Here is a 24,813-nt window from a genome sequence, read left to right as displayed (position 1 = left end):
TTCCTCTGCCCAGTCACTTACTCTCACCACCCAGGCCTGATCCGGGCGATACTACTTGGCAACACAAAGTCGTTGGGCTGGGGAGGAGAGGGCAGTTGATTTGTCGCATTGAGGGCAAGACGGAACATTTGGTGAATGGGCGGTGCAGCTGTCCCTGCACTACATGGGAAGTGATACACAATGTCTGGTGCGCGTTGATCCGAGTTGCGCCAGACAATCCAGTCACAATCAATCATGAGTCGGGTTCTCCGTACCTCTCTGGAGATGAGGCATGTCGTCTGGTGCACAATGAAACATGTCGCACCAGACAGTCTGGTCACAGTGAACCAAATGTTGGGTTCACCGTATCTCCCTGGAAATGAGGCACACCATCTAGTGCGCGATGATCTGAGTTGCACCAGACAATCCAGTCCCAATCAACCCACGGTCGGGTTTGCTGTACTTGCCTGGAATGAGGCACATCTGGTGCGCTATGATACAAGTCGCACCAGGCAATCCGGTTACAATTAACCCACAGTCGGATACTCTCTACCTCCCTGGAATGAGGTATAAAGTCTGGTAAGCAATGGTATGAGTTGCACCAGACAATCCGGTCCCACACACACAGTTGCAAGTTCAGTAATCCAGCGCGAGGTAGGGTGAGGCACTACTACGAATGCACCTTCCCTTCGAGGGTTGCAACCTGTGAATCGGACACCACACGCAATAAGCATGCAGTCGGCGTGTCGCACAAGAGAGATGCGACACAGACGACGAAGTGGGCCACACTGAGTACCTAAGCCGGTGAATCCGCTCACCACCAATGAGACGCTAGTACGTGCTGAGGCCCCACAATGTTGGAACCATGCTTCTTAGATGCGGGCATGGTTTGTGGGCTCTGCACAAGGCAATCCAGCCTCCAGGCACAATACCGTGCTGCAGTCTGAATCCAGCAGACAAAGTAGGCGCTTGAGAGGCACCGCTCTCTAAGTAAAATACTTAGATGGTGTAGGTCATTCACAAGAGGTCTTTGATGTCCCTGAGACCTCCACAAAGAACAAGGAGCAAGCCCTTGGAGAGCACACTTCAGGGTGGCACACAGAAGCAGGTAGTCGTCCCAGGCCTGCCACTATTCAGGCAGAGTGCACAGTCTCCAAATTGCAGTATCCTCCTTGTGCACAACAGATTCTTCTGGCAGTGTGCACCATGCACTCCAGGTTGCCTGGTCCTACATCCCCACAAGCATATCTCTGCCCTGCTGAAGTATGGCACCAGTAGTTATACTGTAGTGTGCCTTTGAAGTCGAGGGTGGTTCAGAGGGTTTCCCTTTGAACCAGAGATGTCTCCCCTAAATTTCAATCCTGTCTGCCACAAGTCCTTGGAATGCAAATCTTAATCTTTAGTGGAGCCAGCAACTGGCTTCCCAAAGGCAAAGTGTCAACTCCCCCACCGCCCCCCCACCCCCTAATCTATCCAGCAAAGTCCTCAAATGGCAGAGGTCAGTTGTTCCATTAGCATGCCCAATGTTTATGACAGATGTGCTCCCCCAGCCCCTGTGCTGACTGGAGTCAAACTAAAAGGCACACAAAAGAGTTTAGCACAGAGAAATGCCCACTTTCTAGAAGTCTATATACAGGTTGGACGAGAGGCAATACAATTGAATGACAAGTAAACAGATTTAGCAAACAGAAAAAAGTCGTTGGCAGAGAGTCTTTTTTGTGGCTTTATTTCAGGTGTGCATGGTTTGTATTTATTTGGAACAGCCAACGCATTTCGCCCAAACAAGGGCTTCTACAGGGCGATTAGAGATGCTGTGGTGCTTGTAAAGTTGTCCATTGATTTAGAAAGGCCAACCTGATCATATGTGCAAACGCGCACACACAAGCCTGCAATGCCAGCTTAAGACATGTTAAAAAACACCATGAGGCTACTCCCTGCTGTAAGCTAAAACTGTAGTTTGAAGGTCATTCAGCAATTCCCCCATGTTGACCCATGGAAAGAGCAGACCTCCTAGGTCGGGGCAATCCACATGGGGATTATTCAGTACCTGGGCAGGGAACACACATGTACCTGTCTTACCTTTCCCCTACCACTTGCCCCGCCCCTCAGGGCATACCCTAAAGGTGTCCAAGTGGTAGTGAACGACCCATTCAACATTGGCTAATGCTTTAGAAATTCCAACCTGTTCAACTGCGAAAACACAGGCCTTTAACGGCAGGCTTGAGACATGTTTGAAAGGCTATTCTAGTGGGTGGCATAATTAGTGCGGCGGCCCACTAGTAGCCAGTGCAGTACCTGCTGTGGGTATATGGTATACCTCTTACCAGGGTATTCACAGGTACAGCACCTAAACCAATCAGGTACACACCACCTTCTAGCATGTGCACTGCTTTACTGTGGTAAAGTGCCCAGAAAAACCAGGAGAAAAAAAAGCTAAATGTTTTAGGGAAATCCCCTAATTAGGGCCATGTCCAACTATGAGTGTCTTGATTTGTACTGCTTTTGCAGCACATTTAACCAGCCCAAGGAAGATTGAGTGTAGACAACTTCCTTACCTATCAGGATACCCAGCTTAAAAAACTTGCTGTAATGTTCCTAAAACACAAAATAAATGGACCCATTATCCCAGTACATGCCTCCAGAACTTTCTCTCTAAAACTGCACTGTGTCCAGATTGCTTTCTAATTAAAAAAGACTGTGCTTCCCAGGTCTATCACCCTAATCAAAATTAATCAACACTGTATTCATACCTTTGTACTTAGCCTACTTATCACAGCATCATCAAGAGATGTATGCTTGCTACTCTCCCTTAATGCCATCATGCTTTGTCCTGCATACTGCTTTTGCAAAATATCTCGTAAGACTTCATGAAATACCCCACTAAGGCAATAAGTGTGTCCTATTTCAGAGCCTGTGGCCCTACTTTGAGGCTAGTTTCTCCAAACAAAACATTATTAGCATTAACCACTATGCCTTACATCTTTATTGGCTAGATCACCCTTTCAGCTCAAAGTGCATTCCAGTCCATTGCCCTCCGACTCAAGCTTTGTAAATGTTCTAGAGAGGAATGTCCCAGCCTTTCTCTCCTGACCCTGGCCAATAGGTCAAAATGACTTTCTGTAGTCCATGTGCTTCCTCTTTTCTTCCATCTCTGAAAGTGCATCCCAAACTGCCACTATCACACCTGAAGCTCATGTGATTCACCAGCGCACAAGGAGAAGTTAGTGTTCAGTGGGAAGATGTTGCATTCAGTGGGTGTTTCCAAGATGAGTTAACTGTTCAGTCCCAAATCCCACCATATACCCAACACCATATATACTTGAGCCCACAGCCCCAAACACTCAAAAAGAAATTCAGGGTCAAGTGTAAAATCTAATTCATTATCATTAGTATGTGTAGTTCTGGATTTGTTTGTCTGTCATATGTGGATGTGAATTGCCATTTCTCACAGGACTCACTTCCATCTTCATCACATGGGTTGTTCCACTTGTTTACTAGCAGCCAATCAGAATGGGCCTGATACATTGCTCTATTTTAATTGTTTTAATGGGCCCCTGTGTCACGATCCTTCTGATGGCTGATGACAGCCAATTAGAATCCATTCGGCATGACCATATTTTAATGGGACAGCCTTGAGCGACCCTTGACCCTGTCCAGGCAGGTCGCTCCCCAGGCCCAACAGCACCACCTGTTGTGCCCGTGTATCCTTGCTCGCTGCTGCTGCCACTGCCGCGAGATCGAGGCCCTCCTCCACCCGCAGGCCACCACCTGCGCCTCATCCCTGGTGGCCAGTGGTAGGCCGTAGTTTGGTTTTGTATTTGTATTGCTTCTGTTAACTGTGTTTTTTGTTTCGTTTTTCATTCCTCAGTCCCCTTTTGTATTCTGTGCCCTGAGCATTTTTAGGAAAGACAAGCCACCCCCACCCCATGTCAACAGCGACCCAGGAGGGGCACCAAGGAGGCTGTTTGGGCACACGTTTTTAAATGTTGGTTCAGATTTGGGGAAACTTAAGGTCACCAGTACCCAAGGAGTTGTCGGCACCCTTTTGGCTAAACTCACAGTCACAAAGGGGTAAGAGTAACACTGCTGGTGATGGCAAACAAGCGTGGGCCAGCCGGGAAGGAGACACGGCTCTCAGCTCGCTTCGGGGAGGTCCAAGAGCAGTTGGAGTCCCCCCAAAAGGGCCAAAAGAGACGCAGAGGAGATGCAAGGCCTGATCTGGACGACGACCTGCAGGCATTGTTGGAGAAGGCCAGGGCACTGGTAGCCCTGAAGGGGAAGACCTGGATTAACCAGCAGATCAAAGAAGAAGCCCACGCAAAAGGAAAGAAGCAGCGGCAAGCATCCCCTCCGGCGCAGCCCCCTAAGAAATCCGGGGTTAGGGGGCATCCAACCAAAACCGCTGCCCCGGCAAAGGTCAACAAGGCAGGTGCAAAAACCACCATTGCCAAGGGAGCGGAGCGAGGTGAGAGTAAGAGCAGTAGGGCCGCAACCCCAGAGCTGGTGTCGAGCTCTGAGACTGATGGGAGCAGTGGTGACGAGGGGTCTGTAGCCAGCATGGCGGCCGCCCCAGAAGCCACGCAGAAGGCGAGCTGACTCGGCCGACAGGGAGAGTGGTAAGCATCACACGCAGAGCATCCGGGGGGGCACAAGTGGGTGCAACGCGTTGGTCCAGCGGCAGGGAAACCAGGGCAAAACATAAACATGGGCACACAGTTGGTAGTGGGCAACGTAGAGATGCAGGGGCCCTGGTACATACAACCTTCATGGCTGACAGGGCTAGGCCGGGAACTACATGATTTCCAAGGGGAATCATGGGGTCCAGGGAATGCTCACCCAGTGACTTGGATGCCCTGGTGGCAATAGCCTGGGGCAGGATCTCCCATCGGGGGAGGCCTCCCATGGAACACAGAAGGGCAGGGGGATAGCCAGAGGCCAAACCAGAGGGCGGACCGGAATGGGGGCACAAAGGGGGCAGCAGGCAAGGGAAAGGGGTACTCCAACCAGGCACTACAAAGCGAGAAGGAGATACCCGAGGTAACCACGCAGGAGGATACAGCAGCCCCCGGGGTTAGTAATACAGACAGGCGGGGGAGGGCCAGGACCCTAAAGGGAAGCTGGCCAGCGAGTACCTCCCCGGGTGATCCCCCCACAACCATGAAACTCTTAGGGCTGGCCAATCTCATCCCACTGGCAGTGAATGAAAGAGTATGGAGGAAAGAATTTATAGACATTTTCTCACTGCTGGAAGTGCGCCAGGCAGGTTTAAACCTAACAACACAAGACAAGAAGGACAATGACAGGAGGGACCGACGCAAGCCCAGAGTAGAGAGATCAGTAGAAAATTGGCTGAAAGTTTTCAGGACATTGGCTTGCTTTTTCATTTAAAAGTTCCCCCAGAGTGCAGCAGCACTGATTTTGTACGAGCAGGAAGTGCAAGAGGCGCAGCAGCAGTATCAAGGCGATGCATGGTTGAGATACAATGAGGGCTTCAGGGAAAAGATGCAAGTATGGCCAATAATGGAGTGGGACTGTCAGGACATGGAAGGGTTCACGACGCAAATGGTGGCGGCCAGGGAGGGGGTCAGCACAAAGAGCACAATTTTCGTCCCTGCAGGAGTAAAGGTAAATATGACGGACAAGGACAAGGTTTCAAAGGGAAGAACAAGGGCAGTACCAAATCAGGTAAATCATGTTGGAAGTTCGACAAGGACGATTGTAAATGGGGGCCGCATGCAGGTTTAAACATGCTTGGGGTCATGCGGGGGAAGCAACCCTGCCATACGCTGTAAGTGGTCTCAGGGGGCAGGGACCAAGAAAGACAAAGCAGGCACAAAGAAGTGATGAGCAGGCCCCCCCCAGACGGGCGATACCAAAAGCGATGATGGACGCAGCGTTTGAGCAAATCAAACACCCGATCCCAGTCAACTGATCTGGGTTTAATCCATCATCATTCTTTAGCTCACTCCACCACCCCAGTTCAGACATGGCCATATGCAAATCAGTCTGACCCTGTGCCTCATGGGAACAGTCCAGCCCGAACTGCCAAGCCATGTCTTTCCTTAACCGGAAACAAGCATCCTGGGACCGGTTTCGGGTTCATAATCCTCATCAGCCAGGCTATCTTGAATCCAGTGGCAAAGTGAGCAAGGGACCCACGTCTGGGCATACCCTGCCAAATTAGGGCAAATAAAGCGATACCAAAGGGGATGATGGACGCAACGTTTGAGCAAATCAAACACTCACCCCCAGTCAACTGATCTGGGTTTAATCCATCATCATTCTTTAGCTCACTCCACCACCCCAGTTCAGACCCCCCCCACTGAAGGACCCGATGGTATCACCGCTCGGCGTGGTGCCTGAAAATGAGTCAGGCAAATTCAGGATGATACATCATTTGTCACACCCCGAGGGGATTCCATGAACGACTGGTTGGAACAGGGGGCATGCGTAGTGACCTACGCATCAGTAGATGACGTGGTGGACCTAATAAGACAGGAAGGGAGGGGGGCATGCTGGCGAAAACAGACATAGAATCAGCCTTCGGCCTATTGGCGGTACACCCAGATAGCTACCATTAGCTAGGTTTCCAGTTAGACGGACAATACTATTATGATATATGCTTACCAATGGGTTGCTCGATATTATGCGCATACTTTGAGGCTTTCCGTGGTTTCCTGGAATGGGAGGTAGGGACATGCGCGCTAAGGGGAGGACGGGTCCACTACCTAGATGACTTCCTTTTTATCGGCATGGCAAGCACAGGGGATTGCGCTAACCTCCTGCACAGCTTCATGGTTCTGGCCCAGGAATTGGGTATCCCCCTAGCTCAGGACAAGACAGAGGGCCCGACCACAAAACTGTCCTTCCTCCCGATAGAGCTGGACTCGGTGGCTGGGACATGCAGACTGCGCCCGATAAGGTGACGGAGCTAAAGGGAATTATTGGTTGACTGAGGTAACTAAAGAAGGCATGCTAGGTGAAGTGCAGCAGCTGCTGGGGAAGTTACATTTTGCCACAAGGGTAATCCCCGCAGGGCGCACCTTTGCCTGGCGCTTGGCGTGGATGACCAGGGGCATGACACAGAAGCACCACAGGATCCACATAACACAAGGGGTGAAGGAGGACTTGGGGCATTGGGAGAAGTTCCCGACAGATTTTAACTGCACCCTCATGTGGCGGGAGCCTTCGGTGCAAGCAAACCAACTTGAGCTCTACACGGACTTGGCCAGGGGTTCGGCTTTGGGGCCATCCTAGGGAAGTCATGGACGGCAGGGGCCTGGCCGGCATCTTGGCAGGACGCAGGGGTCACCGCCAACATATCCTTGTTGGAGTTGTTCCCAATTGTGGTGGCTTTCCAGATTTGGGCCCAGAGGCTAGTCAATAGGCAGATAACGCTATGGTCTGACAACCACGCGGTTGTGCAAGCAAATAACACAGGGTCAGCAAAATGCCCGGCGGTGGCCAACCTGCTGCGAAAACTGGTCGACTGCCAGCTGAGAGCTAATATCGTGCTTAGGGCAAGACACATCCCAGGGGTAGACAACTCAGTTGCCAATGCCATTTCTCGTTTTCAGTGGGTGAAATTCCGAGAACTTGCCCTGGACGCAGCCCGAGGGATGGCCCCGGTGCCGGAAGAGGCTTGGGCATGGGTGGACCTGGGTTAAAGAAGATGCTGGACAACGCACTGGCTCCAAAAACAAAAACCCGTTACCGTAAGTGTTGGGAGACTTTCGTGGCCAGGACAGGGCTATCAAGGGGCCAGCAGGCAAGTCATGAGGAAGGCTTAAACTTCATGGAGTGAGCTTTCGTGTCAGGTAAGACCAAACCTTGGGCCCAGACACACTTGCACGCAGTAGCATATTACACAAAATGGCAACAGGGGAGGACCCAACTAGGACCTTCCAATGCAGGATGGCTCTGAGAGGTTGCTGCAAGCAAAGAAGGATACAAGGCGGCCCATACGCTTTAACATACTACAGCGTATGGTGGGTGTCCTAGGGGGAGTCTGCACCCCGGAGCAGGAGACCATACTCTTTCGGGCAGCATGTGTGCTGGCATTTTTTGGGGCATACAAGTACAGCGAGTTGGTAGCCCCAGCGGTCGGTGACCCAGGGACAGCATGCATAAACAGGGGTGACGTGGAGATATGGGAAGGGCACATGAGCATCCTGCTGCGGTGATCCAAAACAGACCAGGCAGGCAGAGGGAAGTGGACTAGAATAAACTGCATTAGTGACAAATCCTGCTGCCCAGTGTGCTTACTTCAGAAATACTTGGGACCCGGGGACTATGGCCACGGGCCACTTTTCAGGCACGGGGACGGGTCGTTCCTCAGCCGTTTTCAATTCATAGCCGTGATGATAAAGACTCTAGAGGCAGTTGGGCTTCCGGCTAGAATGTTTGGCTCCCCCTCTTTCAGAATAGGGGCAGCCACCACGGCCGCAGGGCTAGGTTTGGGCACCGAACAAATCAAGGGAATAGGGCGCTGGGCACCGGCACATTTAAGCGCTACAAACGCCCTACGATTTACTGAGTCCGGTTTCTCCCTCCCCCGTCTAGGTCCAACCGAACCGCGGAAAAAGGTATGGATCTTGGGTCACGCCGCTGGGCGGCAGTCAGACGTGAATTCGGCGGGATAGGGCTTGGGGGAAGTGGAAAAATCCAGACGGAAACTCAATATTACCATGGCGAAGATTTGTAGGGCCAATGGATGGGGTTTTGTAAGAGATGGTTTCATAAATTTGAGGTCCCCAGGTTATCACTTGGAGGACAGGGTACACCTTACCAGGGTGGGAATGGACATGTTCCTACTGAACATCATAGGGGTGCTAGAACAGATGAGTTTCAAGTAAAAGACAACAAGCGAGGCCAGGGCAAGGGGAGCTGCCTCCTATCGTGAAACCTTAGGTAGAGTGGTGGAAGGAACACAAGAAAGGTAGAAAAAAGAGAGAAATTACTAAAGGTATTTGGAAGGCTCACACAGGGTCCTTGGGATGACTCACGGCAGGGCCTCTGAGGGAGCCATGGGCGGCATGCCACCATAGAAAGAGTAGATATGATGCTCCCACAGGGTCCTTGGGATGCCTCACGGCAAGGGAACCGAGGGAGTGAGATGTAAGGACTCAGCCTCAGGCAGGATAGAGTAGATGCTCAAACAAGATCCTTGGGATGCCACACAGCAGGGACCCCTGGGAGCAGAGGGGCTCATGAAGGGGCCCAGAGCAAGCGGGACGGCAATTGCAGCCTGGGCAGGTCCTGACGGACACCATCCAAGTCGGTAGCAAGTTGAAGCCTAGACCCGTGAATTGGAGGCCCAGACAGGTGGCACCCTCCCTTCCCTTGAAATTGAGTTGGCTGGGTCCACATAATGACCAAAATGTATGAAGGTAATCGCAAAGACAATGAAATGTGTTAACATGGATATTAAGAGGGCAATTGGAATGACCATAAGTTTTGCAAAATGTGTAAACATGTTACGTTGAATAAACTGTGACCTTTTAAGGCACCAAAGCACGTTGTCAGTGGTGTGATTTGCAGGGTAAGATGGATGCAGTTTGAAGCAGGGGAGGGGGAGGACACTCGCCTCCTGGGAGGGGTTTGCAATTTTCAGTTTCTTAGGCCATGGACTCGCTCTGACTTCTTAGAGGAAACCTGTGCATGGTGGGTGCAGGCTTTGCACTCATCCACCTTCTTTTAAGGTTCCCAGAGGACGAATCCCAGGAGTGTCACCACCAATGAATTGAAGAGCAGTGGCACCTCTATCAATCAGTGTATTAATGTATGTGGTATTTATATAGTGTGAACCTGGCAAAAAGGCCGCTGGGTCATACCCAAAGTCACAGTCACTCAGTAATTTATGTAGGGCTGGCTTTAGGGCGGTGTGACCGGTGCAGCCGCATTGGGCACTGACCTGAAGTGTGGCACTGACCTCGGGGGGAAGGGGGCTGTGTTAGCAATAACTTAAAATTTAAAAAACACCTGCTACAGAGTTCCTTGTGTGTCCAACTTTCAGGCAGCAATAAAAATGTCAAGATAACTTGTGATTAATTATACTGCTAAAGAGAGAGATCGAGTTCTGTCTAATGTCAGTTTTTGCTCGCCTTAAAGTAGGGCAGAGGGCTATTATGCCTGCTGCAAAGAACAGATCTGTATGTTATGTTGCTAGCTCAGTGGATTAGTGAAGCCAGTATTTACCAGGTCTTTAAAACAAGTGAAATGTATGTAAGAGAGGGGCAATGGAGAGATGAGGGACCAGCACTTTTGCTGAGGTAATCAGAGGAAGGAGTCTTGGGGGGGTGGGGGTGGCACCAAAAATGATTGTCGGACTGGGCGCCATGAGTGCTAAAGCTGGCCAAGAATTTATGCCTGGTGCAAATTCCTAGCAAAAGACACACAATTGATGGACGGAATGCAGAAAATTCCTGGCATTAAAAAGATGTTAGGGAGGCATAGGAAGCAACTGAACAATGCTAGGTAATGAGACAATCTGTGGGGATCGGCAGAGTGACCTGTGAAAGAGGGATCCTGTGGATACAGGGGCGTAGCTACCATTGGTGCAGCAGGTGCAGTGGCACCAAAGTCTACGCTGCTGCGTGAATACTCAAATACACTACGGTCTTATTGCTTGTGATCACATAGGGAAACATATACACTACTCCGTTCTCCCTGAATCACTGTATCACAATCTATATCATCAAGAACGATATTCTCTTGTTTGGTGTTTTTTGTCCAATGTGCCATATTTGCTATAATCTGCTGTGTAAACAAAAATGTCTGGTTTTATGCCGTTCATAAATCCAATATAGTGACTGACTCATCCCAAACCTCATTCAACTACTATGATCTCAAAAATAAGAATTTCTAGACTCGTCCCTCCTCTATCCCTCCTTACATCACCCCAAAACAAATTTTATCACTAAGATCTCCCAAACAACTCTTTCTAAAGACTTCCCTCATGTATCCCTCCTTAGACTCATACAAGACCTCATTTACTACTGTAATTTCCCTAATCCATTTCTAGAGACTCTTCTCTCCTCCATCTCCCCTTCACTCATCCCAAACCTCCTCCTACTGCTATGATCTCCCAATAAGCACTTTATAGATTCTTCCCCAGTTTGCATCAGGTGTGAGGCTTCTGACTGCTCCCAGCCAAGAGACTCGGACAAAAGGAGGCCTGATGACCCCTCAGATTCGGCCTTTGTTATGGGCCCAACCCGACTCTGGAATAGGAAAGCCCCGTCCCCCCCTGCACGTTGTTGCTTGTTGCAGATGGAAAGCAGATAACGTGCAGGCGCTGCGGAAATAGCACCATCATTGGCAACCTTCCCCACCCCTGCAAACGTAGCATGCATGCTGATAAATAAACACACCACACATTTTTTGTTTGGGTAAAATTGCTGCAGGTTTATTACAATTGTAAGATGGTGGTTTATCTTACGGGCGATTTAATGGCAGGCAACCAACTGGGCCGCCTGCCCGCCTGATGCAGCACTGGGGCGAACCCCATCTGTGGTGCCCCTTCTTCCCGGATCACGTGACAAATGGTCCATTCTTATTCACGCCCCTTTCATGGTGGAGCGTAGCATAGCAAACCCCCGGTTGTTCAGGCCCACAACTGCCCGAAGGACTAACGGGGCACCAACACGGTTCTCCAGGAACCTCCCATGAGGCTCCTGGGCTTTGGCTCTGGCACCCCCTATAGTGCCACGCAGAGGTACCCTTCTGTACCATTAGCTTCCAGATTGCCCTGTAACTCCGCCTGCAACGAAAAAAGACAACATTACAACATTCTCTGCCTCCTGCCTGTCACGAACCACGCCGGGTAAGCGGTAGGGTGGGAGACGGTGTGTCCGGCGCGCGATAGAGGATGACCAGATGGTTGGGGAGCCTTATATACCCCTCCCCCTGTCCTTGCGCCCAGGAAGTGACGCTTGCCTAGCGCGCCGCCACAAGGCTGGGGGGACTCCTCCCTGAGTCCCTGCCCCTAAGGGGTTGTGGGGTGCCCCGATGGTACTAGAGAGCTGCCCTCTTTGTTATGTTATGTTAACGAGTTTTATAGAGCGCGACAGCTGCCTCGGCAAAGAGGCGTCCCGGCGCTAAGTAACAAAAAGCCGTATTCAAGTAACACCAAAGTTTACAAGGAGGGGAACAAAAATGTCTTAATAGCCTTCCTGAAATTAAAATAATTGGAGAGCCCACGAATATGAGCCGGCAGAGAGTTCCACAGAATAGCAGCTCTGTTATGAAACGAGCGCCCACCAGCTCTCACTCTTCTCACCCGGGGAACCCCCACCAAGCATTGTCCCTTAGATTGAAGTGAACGTGTAGGGATATAAGGTAGAAGAAGGTCAGACAGAATAAGAGGAGATGCCAATTTCAGGATTTTAAAGGCAATACACGGTGCCTTAAACTCAATTCGCCTGGCCACAGGCAACCAATGAAGATGGCGAATAGCACTAGTTACTGAGCAAATTCTGCGCAAGTCCAAAAGTGATCTAACGGCCGCATTCTGGACTCTCTGAAGCCTCTGAACTTCGGATTTGTTTGCTCCTAGGTACAGCGAGCAGGCATAGTCCAACATGGACAGAATCAGAGCCTGAATGATAGTCTTTCTGGTCGAGGCATCAAAGAATGCCAGAATAGGCTGGAGCCCGCGCAGCAGGCCAAAACATGTTCCTGCCACCCTTTTTGTCTGAGTCTGAAAGCTAAGTGAGCTATCCATCCAGACCCCCAGGTTCTTTACTACAGGTTTAGCCACCCCCAAACTCTTAGGCCACCACAGTTCACTCCAGCAATCATGGTTCCCTCCCACCAGCAACACCTCAGACTTGTTGGTATTCAGTTGAAGACAGTTGGCGGACATCCACTCGGCGATCAACAAGAGGTCGCCCCGAAATTTCCTGGCATCCTGCTCGGGGTCACTCGAGAGAGCCTCCACCGAGTGTCATCGGCATAGGAAACCATGGTAAGCAGGGTCCTCGGACAGCCGCAGTGTCCCGGTGTTTTGAAATTACACCGGGACGAGTTCAGTATACCCTGTGAAAAAAAGTGGGTGGTCGCCGTGCACCCGCATGTACCCAGACTTCGTGCCCTGTATAAATACAATTACAATTAACTACAATATCATTAACATGCATGGTACAATCACAGCTCCCGCAATCCTCAGCCAGTTCCAGAATTGTGCAACGTTTAAAATAGCTTAATACCAACCAGGCGTTGGAGTGGAGTATTACATAAAACTTCACTATCCGAGAAAGAACACACAACAAGCAGCGTCGCTCGGGTATTTATAACTCCAAAGATTTCGAGAGTGTCACGGACGTGCTAACTCAGGGCAGGTTTTCTTGTTTTGATGACCCCTCCCCGCAGCTGTCTTAGATCAGAGGTTCCTCTGCTGGAGGAGAAACGCAGCTCGGAGAACTCCGTCGAGCGCAGAACTTGTTCAGCGCCGCTGAAATGCACTCCCATCACTTGCAATTAAATCAGACAATCACAGAAAGGGAAGGGAGCGCGAGGGGCTTCCGAAAATACCTCCACGGCGCTCATTAGTCTGCACATAGTTACATTGTGTCGGCCATTCAGACTTTGCAGCAGCCCATCTTTTCTCAGCAGCCCCCAACAAAGGCCTCTGATTGCAATTACCGCACTTTCATAAAAGCCAGCGGGCCCTAATGTTCCATGCTTTTGTGCTTGCAGGCATCCGTATGTTAGACGGGGATGTCACAGACGTCGTCGAGGCGAAGTCGCTTGGCGTGCGGCCCGACTACATTGACATTTACAGCGCGAGCTGGGGGCCCGATGACGACGGCAAGACCGTGGACGGTCCCGGCCCGCTGGCCAAGCACGCTTTCGAGCAAGGCATAAAAAAGGTGAGCGAGGAAAAGAGAAAAGCACACAGTGGAGGAGGGCGGGGGTCGGGGGAAGCTGACTGCGGGTGGATTGTTTAATGCGTGATTAGGCTGGTGGTCGCCGTCTGGGCACGTGTGCGAGATGGTCCTTCACACAATGCTCTCATAATCGTGCTCTCTTTACAGGTGGAAAATTCATACACAACTTGTACTTTCCGCGTGCTCTAAGAAGCGCGGTGCCAGGCCAGGCGTCCATGCTGGTTCTCTGCAGTGCCATTACACTGGGGAGTAGAAACACCCGTCATTTGCAGTGTTTAGAAACACAAGAAATGTGCTGTCAAGCGCTATATCATGTCTACTGTGAGCCTGTATCTCTTTCAAGGTTGCAATGATGTTTTCAGACTGCTTTAGGGTCTGACTCCCCCATAACGCCCTGATCTTTTCACGCTTCTTCTTTTGTACCTCCCACGTAGACATTGGCAACCCAGGAGTGCCGGTCCCTGGTTAGCTCGAGGTAGTGTTTCCTTTAGGGGACCTGTAGGTTGTTGCCTCATAAGTTGAACGTCGATGCTGCTTGTGACTGCAGATGTGTTGTGAGAAGCTCTGGGACAAACACAGATCAGCAGCGTGTCTGTTTCTCGGCAAGATCAAGGTTTTATTTCAATTCTTTTCTACACCAAGGGACTTTCACTGAGCCGAGAGGTGGGCCTCTGCTAAGCAGGTTCTCATTTTTGGAGTAGTCAATAAATGTACCTTAGAGATTACTTAAATCTGTTTAGAGATTCTGAATTGTTTCCCAGTCACATGTGGGTCCTGCTAAGGGCAGCATCTTTTAATTCCATTACAAACGGTAGCTTTCGATCCACTATAGGGATCAACCCAGATCGCACCCCATTTTTCCACATTGTCTAGGAGAGTCTCTTGGGCCACCAGGCTGTTTCCTGCAGACAGGGCTATCAAGATAAGGACATTAGGCTCTTCTATGTCCATGGGCAGCAGGATGTTCCCGCTAACATCAGTCAGAGTGAAGGTTCTGCTTTTGCCCTAAGTTCTCAATAGTTGTGCATGTGCAATGTTGCTTGTTTTCTTATGGTGCCGGAGTCTGCATACAGGCTTATCCTCTATGATGTTGCATGGGAAGGGGGGCTGGAAGTTGAATGACATTTGGTCATATCTCTGGGGATCCACTTTGGTATTTAAGACTTAAGTTAGAATAGCCTGGGTTAGTATCTTCAAGTGTACCCCGAAGGCAGAAACCAGTTATCAATTCAACAATATATGTATTAAGATAGTGAAATGGTACTTAATTATAACTCTTGGGGGGGGAGGGTAGAAGGGGGTTCAGTTGGAATGTAAGACACTGTGATCTTCCCTGTTATTGTAAACACATGTTACGATTATTCGAAAGAATAATGAAACGATGCCTGTGACTTTGATGAGAAGATGGGGTTTAAAAGAGATGTTTTTGGGGCTGTCCTGAATAGTTCTCTAAATGTTCTTTATTCTAACGAAGAATAGAAGATGTCGACAATGTTGCACGTAAGCTTGCTGAGCATTCTTGGGGGTGCCGCTCGCAGGCTGTGACATTGCTGATCCTAACCCTTCACTTGCGGGGCTTGCCACGGAGGACCCGACCGGCTGCAGAGGAGGGAACGAGTGTTTTTAAGAACATTTTAATCTTTGGGACTGCGAGGACCAGTGCGCTTTGCGCATTAATCAGTTGTTGCACCTGGCTCCTCTTCCCGACTCCTCCCCTGTAAACTACTACTTAGCGCCTCGCGGCCCCCGCTTCGCTGGAGCCGCTCGCAGGCTGTGACATTGCTGATCCTAACCCTTCACTTGCGGGGCTTGCCACGGAGGACCCGACCGGCTGCAGAGGAGGGAACGAGTGTTTTTAAGAACATTTTAATCTTTGGGACTGCGAGGACCAGTGCGCTTTGTGCATTAATCAGTTGTTGCACCTGGCTCCTCTTCCCGACTCCTCCCTCTGTCTACTTTAGCCACACTTAGTCTCGCGTGAGCGGGACGCGTGCGGGGCGCAGACCGGGGTGAAGCCCGGGCAAAGGGCGGGCCCTCTAAGGCCCTCAGAGGCCGAGTGAGGCCGGGCTGGGCTCGGTCCCTTTGATTGTTATTTATATTCCTGAGTTCATCCGCATCTCCCAACAGTATTGCTGCAATGGCCCAGGTTTCGGATAAAGTCACTTTGGAAAAACCGGGGGTTTGATAAATGGTTCTCTAGACAAATACTTCTCAAGGGTTCAGCTGGATGAGGTCAGGGAAAAATCATTGGCCGAGCGTAGGACTGAGCGTCGTCGCTCAGTTGAAAGTTTAAAACTTAGGGCTCCAGAAGTTTTCATACCCCAGTCACCCCCCCGGGATGGAGGTGGACTTAATGATAATGATGATCCTCCTTCGCAGGAGAGTGCCCCATATTTGTTTCGGGATTGTACCCTTACACAGTGTACCCCTATTGACCTGGATGTTAGTGTTACTCCCTTCCACAGTTCTATTGGTATATCCGTTGTTTCAAATACACACACTCCCAGCTGTGGTAAACCGCCTAGGAAGAACCCTAAGAAAGCTGAAGTGGTTAAGACTCATGGCCCACCACCGAGTAAAATAAGACGTAAGAAGGGTGCGGGGCCGGTTAAATCTAAGATTAGCCACTCTGAGTTTGGGAAGCATACAAAGTTGACTGCCTGAACCACACCGGGGAAAGTGGTTGAACCAGTAATCATGCCTATTTTGGCACCCTTTACTCCTATTGTAGGCCACGAATCGGATGTGAACAGCTCCGAATTATTTTCTACCCCCGTTGAATCACTACTGATGGCACCCTCCTCTGCCAATGAACCACTGCTGATGACAGCCCCCTCCGTTGACCCACATGACAATCTGGGCCATCTGATAAGGTCTCTCATCTTGCCCATTATTGAGAGTTTGAAGAGGGTGGAGAAACGACTTGCGGATATAGAATCCGTTATAAGCAGGAAGGTCGATCTGGTCAAAGCCCAGGTGAATGTGGCCGTTCCCACTACCCCCATAGACCCACTATCTACTATTGATGCACCTAATGTCATACCCCAATTTATTAAAGCTACACCCCAGTCCACTAACCAGTTAGCTCTAAACCATCAAGGTTTATTGCCCCCTAAGATTGTAAATACTATGGTCGGGAATTCAGCTAATGTCCCCCCTGGGGGAAGAGCAAAGGTACCCCCTGGGAACAAGGGAGAAGAGCGGGGAAGTAACAATGACTATAGGGCTCTGGTGAATAATGGGCCACAAGTAGATCTACCACCTGAAGCTGAGCCCTTAGTGGTTGTCTTAACGGGGGTGCCACCACTGGTAGATAATAATAGAGAAGGGTTCACCCAGTTGAAAAACAAAACTATGCATTGGCTCAGTTTACATAGACCAATCACAAAGAATATCAATGGTGAGATAATGCATGTTAGGCGTCTCCCCTGGTTGGGCGGTAGATGTAAAGACATCGAGGGAGATATAGTTGTAGTTAACTTTAGAGACCCACGTGCAGTTGATTACATACTGAACTGGCCTATGGGAAATGGTAACAACCGTATTACCCCACGTGCCTTGACATATTTCTACCCTAGATCTCTGGTGTTCCCTTTATCCCATATAAGTAAACAGCCTTCAATTCTTACAAACTTACCTATAGTACCCACTAGTAGGTATTTGGCATATGGCCCACACATAGCTCCTGCTGCTGACACTTTAGGGTGGAACATCGTGCCCCCGAGAGGTAACAGAAATGTCAACATGAGAATGGACCATTTGAGACCCTTTACTCCCCTGGAGGTAGAGAATAGGTTTGATGTGTTCACCGGTATGGATGAATGTGATTGAAGATTACAGTCAATGCTGGGCAGGGAGGGCCGTACAGGCGCCACTAGCCCAGTGGGCAGTGATTGTGAGATCCATAGAGAGGCCATTAGATCTGATATTGGGAACAAGGCCTCAATGGTGGCCAATAGATTTGTTACTGGAGAGATTGTAACTACCACTCATCCTCAGTCTCCGGGGTGCAGTGTCGATGGCTGCCCATCGCCAAAATTAATATGCCCATTAGAAGCTTCTAATGATTCTATCCCTTGTGTGCTGGGTGGGAAAAAGGGGGTTAATACTGACCTGTTTGCAACAGGTATTGAGGCTATCCACATGGTATCTTGGAATGTGGCTGGATTACAAAAAAAGTTGGTTCTCCCAGAATGGAACACCTTCATCGAGAAGTTTGATGTATGTATGTTCCAAGAGACTTGGAGCTTGCTTCCAGTACACAAACTTGGTTACGCAACCTTTTTTCTGCCTGCTCAACGTTGTGGGAAGGGCAGACCAGCAGGGGGTTTACATGTGTGGGTTAAAATAGAATTGAACTGGGATGTTTCTACCTACGATTTAGCGAGTAGGGACATTCAACACCTCTCATTTGTAGAACAAAAAAAAGGCAGTAGGATAGATTTATTTAATATCTATTCCAGAGGGACCCCGGGGAACAGAACCTCAAGTACATTAACGATTTTAGATCAGGCATTAGCCAACTGCCCCCAAGCTCCAAAATTATTGTGGGTGGGGATTTTAATTGCACATTTGAACCCCTTGGCGGGGATGACCCCCTGGGTATCGAGGAGGAGGACTCTAGATGGTCCATCCCGGCCCTGACACTTGCCCCAATTAAAAAATGGTCACCAAAGGCAATTCAGATCAATGCCCTCACAGTGGAACATAACCTAAGAGCATTAAATAGTAGGTCATTTTCTGACCGTGCGGGAGCAATGACCTTTAATAGGCCTAGCGGTCCGTCTAGAATCGATTATATTCTATTGGATGTCACCCTGTGGTGTGATCTAATAGATATGGTGGTGGTACCCTCACAGGACAGCGATCATAACCCCCTGTGTATGAAGTTAAGGTGGGGCAACCGAAAAGGTTGTGGGAAGAATGCCCCTCTGAGGACAACCAACGAGGTTGTCCCATACAATGGTAATCGTAGGCTGAAATGGGACAAGGTTCAACCCCAGGTTGAAAATTTGGCAAGGATTCGGGCGTATGTAGTAGACCTGACTAGGGAGTTGATGGATCTTGAATCAGAAACAGGTAGTGCCCAGGGATCATCATTCGCACTGGCCTACAAACACACAGTAGAGGAAGTAGGGAAGTACTTTGTAATCCAGGGTAAAAACGGCAGTATGGGAAAAAAAACGCCCAAAACCAGCAACCCTTGGTATTCAGATATGTGTAAGGTAAAAAGGAAAGAGTTAATAACGGCCCTACGTAAAAAGAGTCAACCCCTAGTTAGAGCAGCCAGGAAGGATTATGCAAAGGCACTGGTGCTGGCCAAACGGGAATGGGAGGAACAATTTTGGCAGGATCTTAAATGTGCTTCCAAAATGAAGAACTCTTCGTTGTTTTGGGAAATGATTAATAAGGCTAGGCAGCGTACCATGCCTCCAATAGTTAATCATATAACAAGCCAACAATGGTATAGCCATTTCTCTGCTCTGTACGGTGGGTTAGAAGCGACTTCCTCCTCCCCTCCTGACCCTGTTAGTAGGGTCCCTTCTATTACGATGTTTGAAGAACCATTTTTGGCTTCAGAGGTGGTATTGGCCATTAGACACTTGACCCCGAAGAAGGCCGCTGGCCCTGATGGGATTCCAGGGGATCTCCTTCTGGAAGAACCCGTAGCTTGGGCTAAACTTATTGCCCAAATAATGAACCTGATTTCTAAGGGACATCCCGTGCCAGACTCGTGGAAGGGAGCAGAGGTGATAACTGTGTTCAAGAAGGGTGCCAGAGATGACCCTGCCAACTACAGACCGATCAGTCTGATTGACGTGATCCAGAAGGTGGTTGGTAGGGTCATCATCATGAGGGTAGGTGTCTGGATGGAAGAGGAGCATGTTCTCTCTCACTTCCAAGCTGGGTTCCGTCAAAAGGTGGGCACGATGGACCAGGTCTTTCGCTTCTTTGCGATCTATTGGAAGACAGTTACCATCAACAAAGGTAGTTTATACCTGGCTTTCATAGATCTCAGGATGGCGTTCGACCTGGTCCCCCGTGCAAGGTTGTGGGAAATTCTAGAGAAGATGGGTATCCCAGGACCACTTTTGGGTTTCATTGTGAAACTCCATGAGGGGAACTAGGCGAGGATCAGATGGGGCACCCAAGGACAACTGACAGAGAGGGTACCCGTGAAGAGGGGAGTACGCCAGGGATGTGTTATGGCACCGACCCTGTTCTCTCTCTTTGTGAATGGAGTGGTGGACTATCTGAGAGAGGATCCGGCAGATGCGCCATCCCTGGCAGGGGAAAAAACACCTACCCTACTCTTCGCGGATGATACCATTTTGATCTCAAAAACCCCTGCAGGTCTCCAAAAATTCCTGAATCGTTTTAGTGCGTTCTGTACCGATAGAGGTCTTACTATCAATACCTTTAAAACAAAGCTCATGGCCTTATCACCCTCTAATAGATTCAGGAATAATCTCTCGCTCAATGGTGAGCCCTTGGAGCTGGTAGACTCCTTTGATTATTTGGGTGTTAGGGTTAATAGTCGGATGAGCTGGAAAGATCATTTGGCCAAAATGTTGCTGAATCATAAAAGAGTCTCAGGGGCGGTCCTGAGAGAACATCGGGAGTCCACGAGTAAACCTGTGGCACCTATTCTTGCAATTTATGAGGGCCAAGCATTACCGTCTGCCCTATACGGCTCCGAATTATGGGGGTTCGAGAACATATCGGAGCTAGTTACATCTGAAAATAAATTTCTGAGAGATTTGGTAGCCCTTCCTTCTTCCACTCCGCTAATCCCATTGCGGCTAGATTTGGGCAGGCGCCCTTTTAAAGATCTAGTGCGCTTGCGCCCATTACTCTTTTGGGTTTGTTTACGAAGGACCAAGGAGCTTCAAAATTACGCAGCAGTTTTAGATGAACTGATTTTGCTTAATACAGGCAATAAGATCAAGTGGTTGAGCAATCTGAGGCAGTTGGTTGTGCTACTGGGGTTGAACGAATCGTGGCAGAGCCAATCTCCGCCTCCCAAGCTAATGATTAAGAAGTTGTATTGGGATTGGGTTCAGCAGGAGACTTTATGTAGAGATGCAGGGGTCCCCTTAACTGAGCGGTTCTTGGCGTTCAAATGGTCAAGGAAATTTGAACCATTTTTGGACTTTATAGAAAAACCCCTGGATAGATCACTTTACCTAAAGGTTAGGTTTGGGATTCTTCCGGTGAATGATTTCACCTCCAGGTGGAATAACCAGGGTGGTTCATTGAAATCTTGCCCGGGATGTGCAGCTCCTAACGAGTCTGTGGCGCATTTCTTTTTTGCCTGTCCAGCATACAGGGTAGCTAGGAGGACATGGTTAAAGCCTCTATGTAAGGGGTTGGGCCTTAGATGTCATAAAATGGCCCTTTGGGTTCTTTGTACTGACACGTCCTCCACTGCCATGGTTTGCGGAGTAGCTAAATATTTGGGCAGTGCTTGGTTGACACGTATGAGGAGGACCAAGGCACTGTCCTATCCCACTTAATTGCTTGAAGGTACTCTGGCAGGCAATCCCTGTGATATCTGACAGTGTTTTGATGTATAATTTACTAAAATAGTAAAAATGAACATGTGTTGACGTTGTATTAAGGATTGGTGGGTTTCTGTTTTTATCTTCACTGTATTGTAAAAGCTGTATACTTTTATGATGATTTTTTTATCGAATAAAGTAAATTACTACTACTACAGATGTCGACAATGTTGCACGTAAGCTTGCTGAGCATTCTTGGTTGCTCATGCCTTAGCAATCTAGCTGCCTACACAATGTGCTGTGCAGTAGTTTAGCCACTGGGCAAATGCGCTTGCCAGTACTGGAACTGTTCAGATCTGCTTAGCTTTAAATTATTTTGGTCTGCCCTTTCGAGTATGCATATCTCTCAAAGGACTTTAGAAAAAAAATATGGCCTGATGCAGAAAAGGTGCAAGACTAATTGTACATTGCACTGCACATTCTGTGTATGGGAACGATTTGGCAGAGTTGCTAAGAAGGGATCACCTGCATTGCGTTTATAACTACTTTATTCCTCAGAGTTTGAAGATTCGGTTTGACTTGTAAAGCACATTCCAGCTGTAGATGAGAACAGGATCCTAAGCATGGTTCCAAAGTTGTCAGACTAAGGCTCTGACAGAGGCCCAGATTCACAGAAATGTTTCTATGAGTAGGCGTGACTTAATTCTGACTAACTCTGACTAACTCCTGGAACTCCTTTACCAAGCAGCACTTATGAAAAAAAGCTGTGTGGATCAAACTGTTTGACAACAGTGAAATTCTGCCAGGTATTTACTAACCTTGTGCACAGGACCCAATGGAAGCAATGTTATTTTTTATTTCTCAGAGTCCGTTCCTCTACACTGTATTTCTTTGTCTGCTGCAGCGGTCAGTGTCTGATGACAGTTTGACCATCAGAAATTAATGTCAAGCCGGCTCCATGTTTTTGTAAGCCTGCTTAGTTCTCACATTGTGGTTTTTACAAATGCCCAGAGTGGGAATTTGTGGAAAATAATTAAATACAATGACCCCGATAAAGAAAGCTTTTCGTCTGCCAGTGTTTGTTTCCCGTGCCCAAGACACATGGTAAATATGTATCCTGATCACTGCGGTTGTAGGATAGACCTCTGGATGCACAAAAGGCGGTGACCCTGTGGTAGAGGTAGACGGGTATCTGCCTTTGACCACCAATAGATGCCCCACTGGAGGTCAATCCGTGATTCCCTGTCGAGGTCATGGAGCATTCCGATTGGCATTATGTTTCTATGGACCCTTTGGAGAGCATGAGTGAACGTTTGGCTTTTGTGGTTAGAAATAGCCAATATTGTTAAATCCGCAGAATATAGAAAGATCGATAACTACAGAGAGGAATCTCAGCCGCATCTCTCACAACGTCCTCAAAGGTGGGTGAATGGACTCTCATTTTACTTGAAGCACACTGGTGGAATTCGGGCAATAATAATATCTATCTTTTTCATTTGTTACTTCAGATGGATTTTTAATGTTTCTAAGCACTATAAATTATAAGAGTTATGATTATCCAATTTAAAAGTACCCCATAAGCCAGCCACAGAATGGTGAATGTCTGTGTTTTTTCCTTTGGTGTGATATGAGCTTTTGACCATCAAAATTCAACAGATGTTGGTGACAACAACCAACTCTTGCCATCTTGCCAGCATCTAGCCTTCTTCCTCTCATTATGTGAACTCATTTTGCTATGATATGATGAGTTAGGGGGCTGGTCTCATGAAGTTTCAGGTTGGAAAGCAGTGAAGTTGTTTCAGTGGAAAAACACCACTTATTATTCCTACCAAACAGGCTAACCAACACACATTTATGGGTATTGTTTTGTATTTCTTCTTTTCCCTTAAGTAGACCTACGATACGTACATTGTTCCACTGTGATTAGTATTTCAAATAAGGTGACAGTTCCACACTAGCCTTTTGTGTCCCCACACAACCTGGGGCCAGGGCAGGGAGGAAGGAAATTCCAAACACCTTTGTGGGTGGAAACCTCTAGACACTTCTCCCACGTCAAAGCTGGCACCAGGTATAGGTAGTTGAACCTCAGACCCAACTCTTCAGTACACTTTGGACCTGTGGAAGACTCAGAAGGACTGCTGTGCTGCTCTGCAGAAGGACTGCTACTCTGCGTCCTGAGTGAGAAGGACTGGACTTGCATCTTGAATGCAGGACCACCAGAGTGACTCGAAGCGCTAGTTGGCTGACCTCCTGATCAGTGCCTCAGGGACAGAAAGGATTCCAAACATCTTGAACCTTGCACCTGGACTCTGCCTCCTGTGAATCCTAACCTCTCAAGTGGTGCCTCCCAATCGTGGACCCTTAGGAGTGGGGATACAGATGATCTGCCAGGCCATTTGTGTTTCCCATGGGAACAGACGCAAGCAAAGGCTTAGTGACGCGAAGCCCCGCATTGCCTCGACGTACAGCGGCTATCCTGTGAGGATTTGGGTGTATTACATGATATGGCTGTGCGACCTTACCATATAATACATTTGCAAAATCTGTCTTGGGTCCAGTCAGGCTTGTTTGTAAAACCTTAAGCTCAACCCTGGGTAGCTATGGCTTTGAGCAGTAAGGCTTAAACAAAGAAACTAGTGTAAAGCATTTAACAGTACCAAACAACAAAATACCAAAGCCACAAAACTTTAAATAAATCTGACAGCAATTTATAAAAATAGATTATATTTGTATGAATGTTTAGAGTCCAAGATGAGCACAATCCACCAGAGGGTTCTGGAGATGCACATTTTTAAAGAAAGCTTAAATCTCAGTTCAACAGCAAACAAGCACTGGCAACTGTAATGTTTGTCAACTTTTGAAAAGTTAGTAAGAGTTCAGTTTGACTACTCTGGCCTGACTTGTGCAATCAAATCTGACAGGAAGGAGGTCTGGGGTGGAGGGGGGGGGGTGGGGGGGGGAGAATAAGTTTTATTTGTACAGTTACCTAGTGCTGTTGCAACCAAAGCCTCATGCGATTTTATTGATTGGATTTACTGGCTGGTAAACTAGGGCCTGGTGTTTGGAACACCAAACCATTCATGATCAGATGGAGCAATATCCTACCCAATGATATCACATCACCTGACTTGTAATCAGGTGTGAAGGCGGACCAGAGGTTAAAGGGTAAACATCTGTCATGGTGAATTAGTTCAATCTTTTATGCACCCTTCTCTAACACATGGTTAAAAGCTAAGCGTGTTATTAGGGCATTTTGGCCCTCAGTACATGTTGGTCAGATTGGCGAGAAGCACAACTGGGGCTACTCAAAAAAGTCACAAGCTCTCACCCATCAACATAGTTCGCATGGTTCATCACCGGTCTGCTCCTCCTTCACCCTTCATGTGTTCAAGGGGCTCCAGGTTTTGTTGGAGATCTTGAGTGGAATTCTTTTATATGGATAG

General features: G+C 48.6%; 1 protein-coding gene across 4 annotated transcripts in view; it reads left to right on the top strand.

Moving 5' to 3' along the window:
* The window catches only part of PCSK6 (proprotein convertase subtilisin/kexin type 6), a 1,413,069-nt gene that overhangs the window by 913,653 nt on the left and 474,603 nt on the right, over positions 1–24,813 (top strand). For all 4 annotated transcript variants that reach the window (XM_085644552.1, XM_085644551.1, XM_085644550.1 and 1 more), the window contains one exon: positions 13,678–13,850. In XM_085644552.1, the coding sequence (XP_085500678.1) occupies positions 13,678–13,850 (173 nt within the window). The remainder of the gene's footprint in view (positions 1–13,677; positions 13,851–24,813) is intronic.

The sequence above is a fragment of the Triturus cristatus genome, chromosome 3_1 (assembly GCF_964204655.1).
Source record: "Triturus cristatus chromosome 3_1, aTriCri1.1, whole genome shotgun sequence".
Lineage (NCBI taxonomy): Eukaryota > Metazoa > Chordata > Amphibia > Caudata > Salamandridae > Triturus > Triturus cristatus.
The sequence above is the reverse complement of the archived record's forward strand: the minus strand, read 5'-3'. Positions and strand labels throughout refer to the sequence as shown.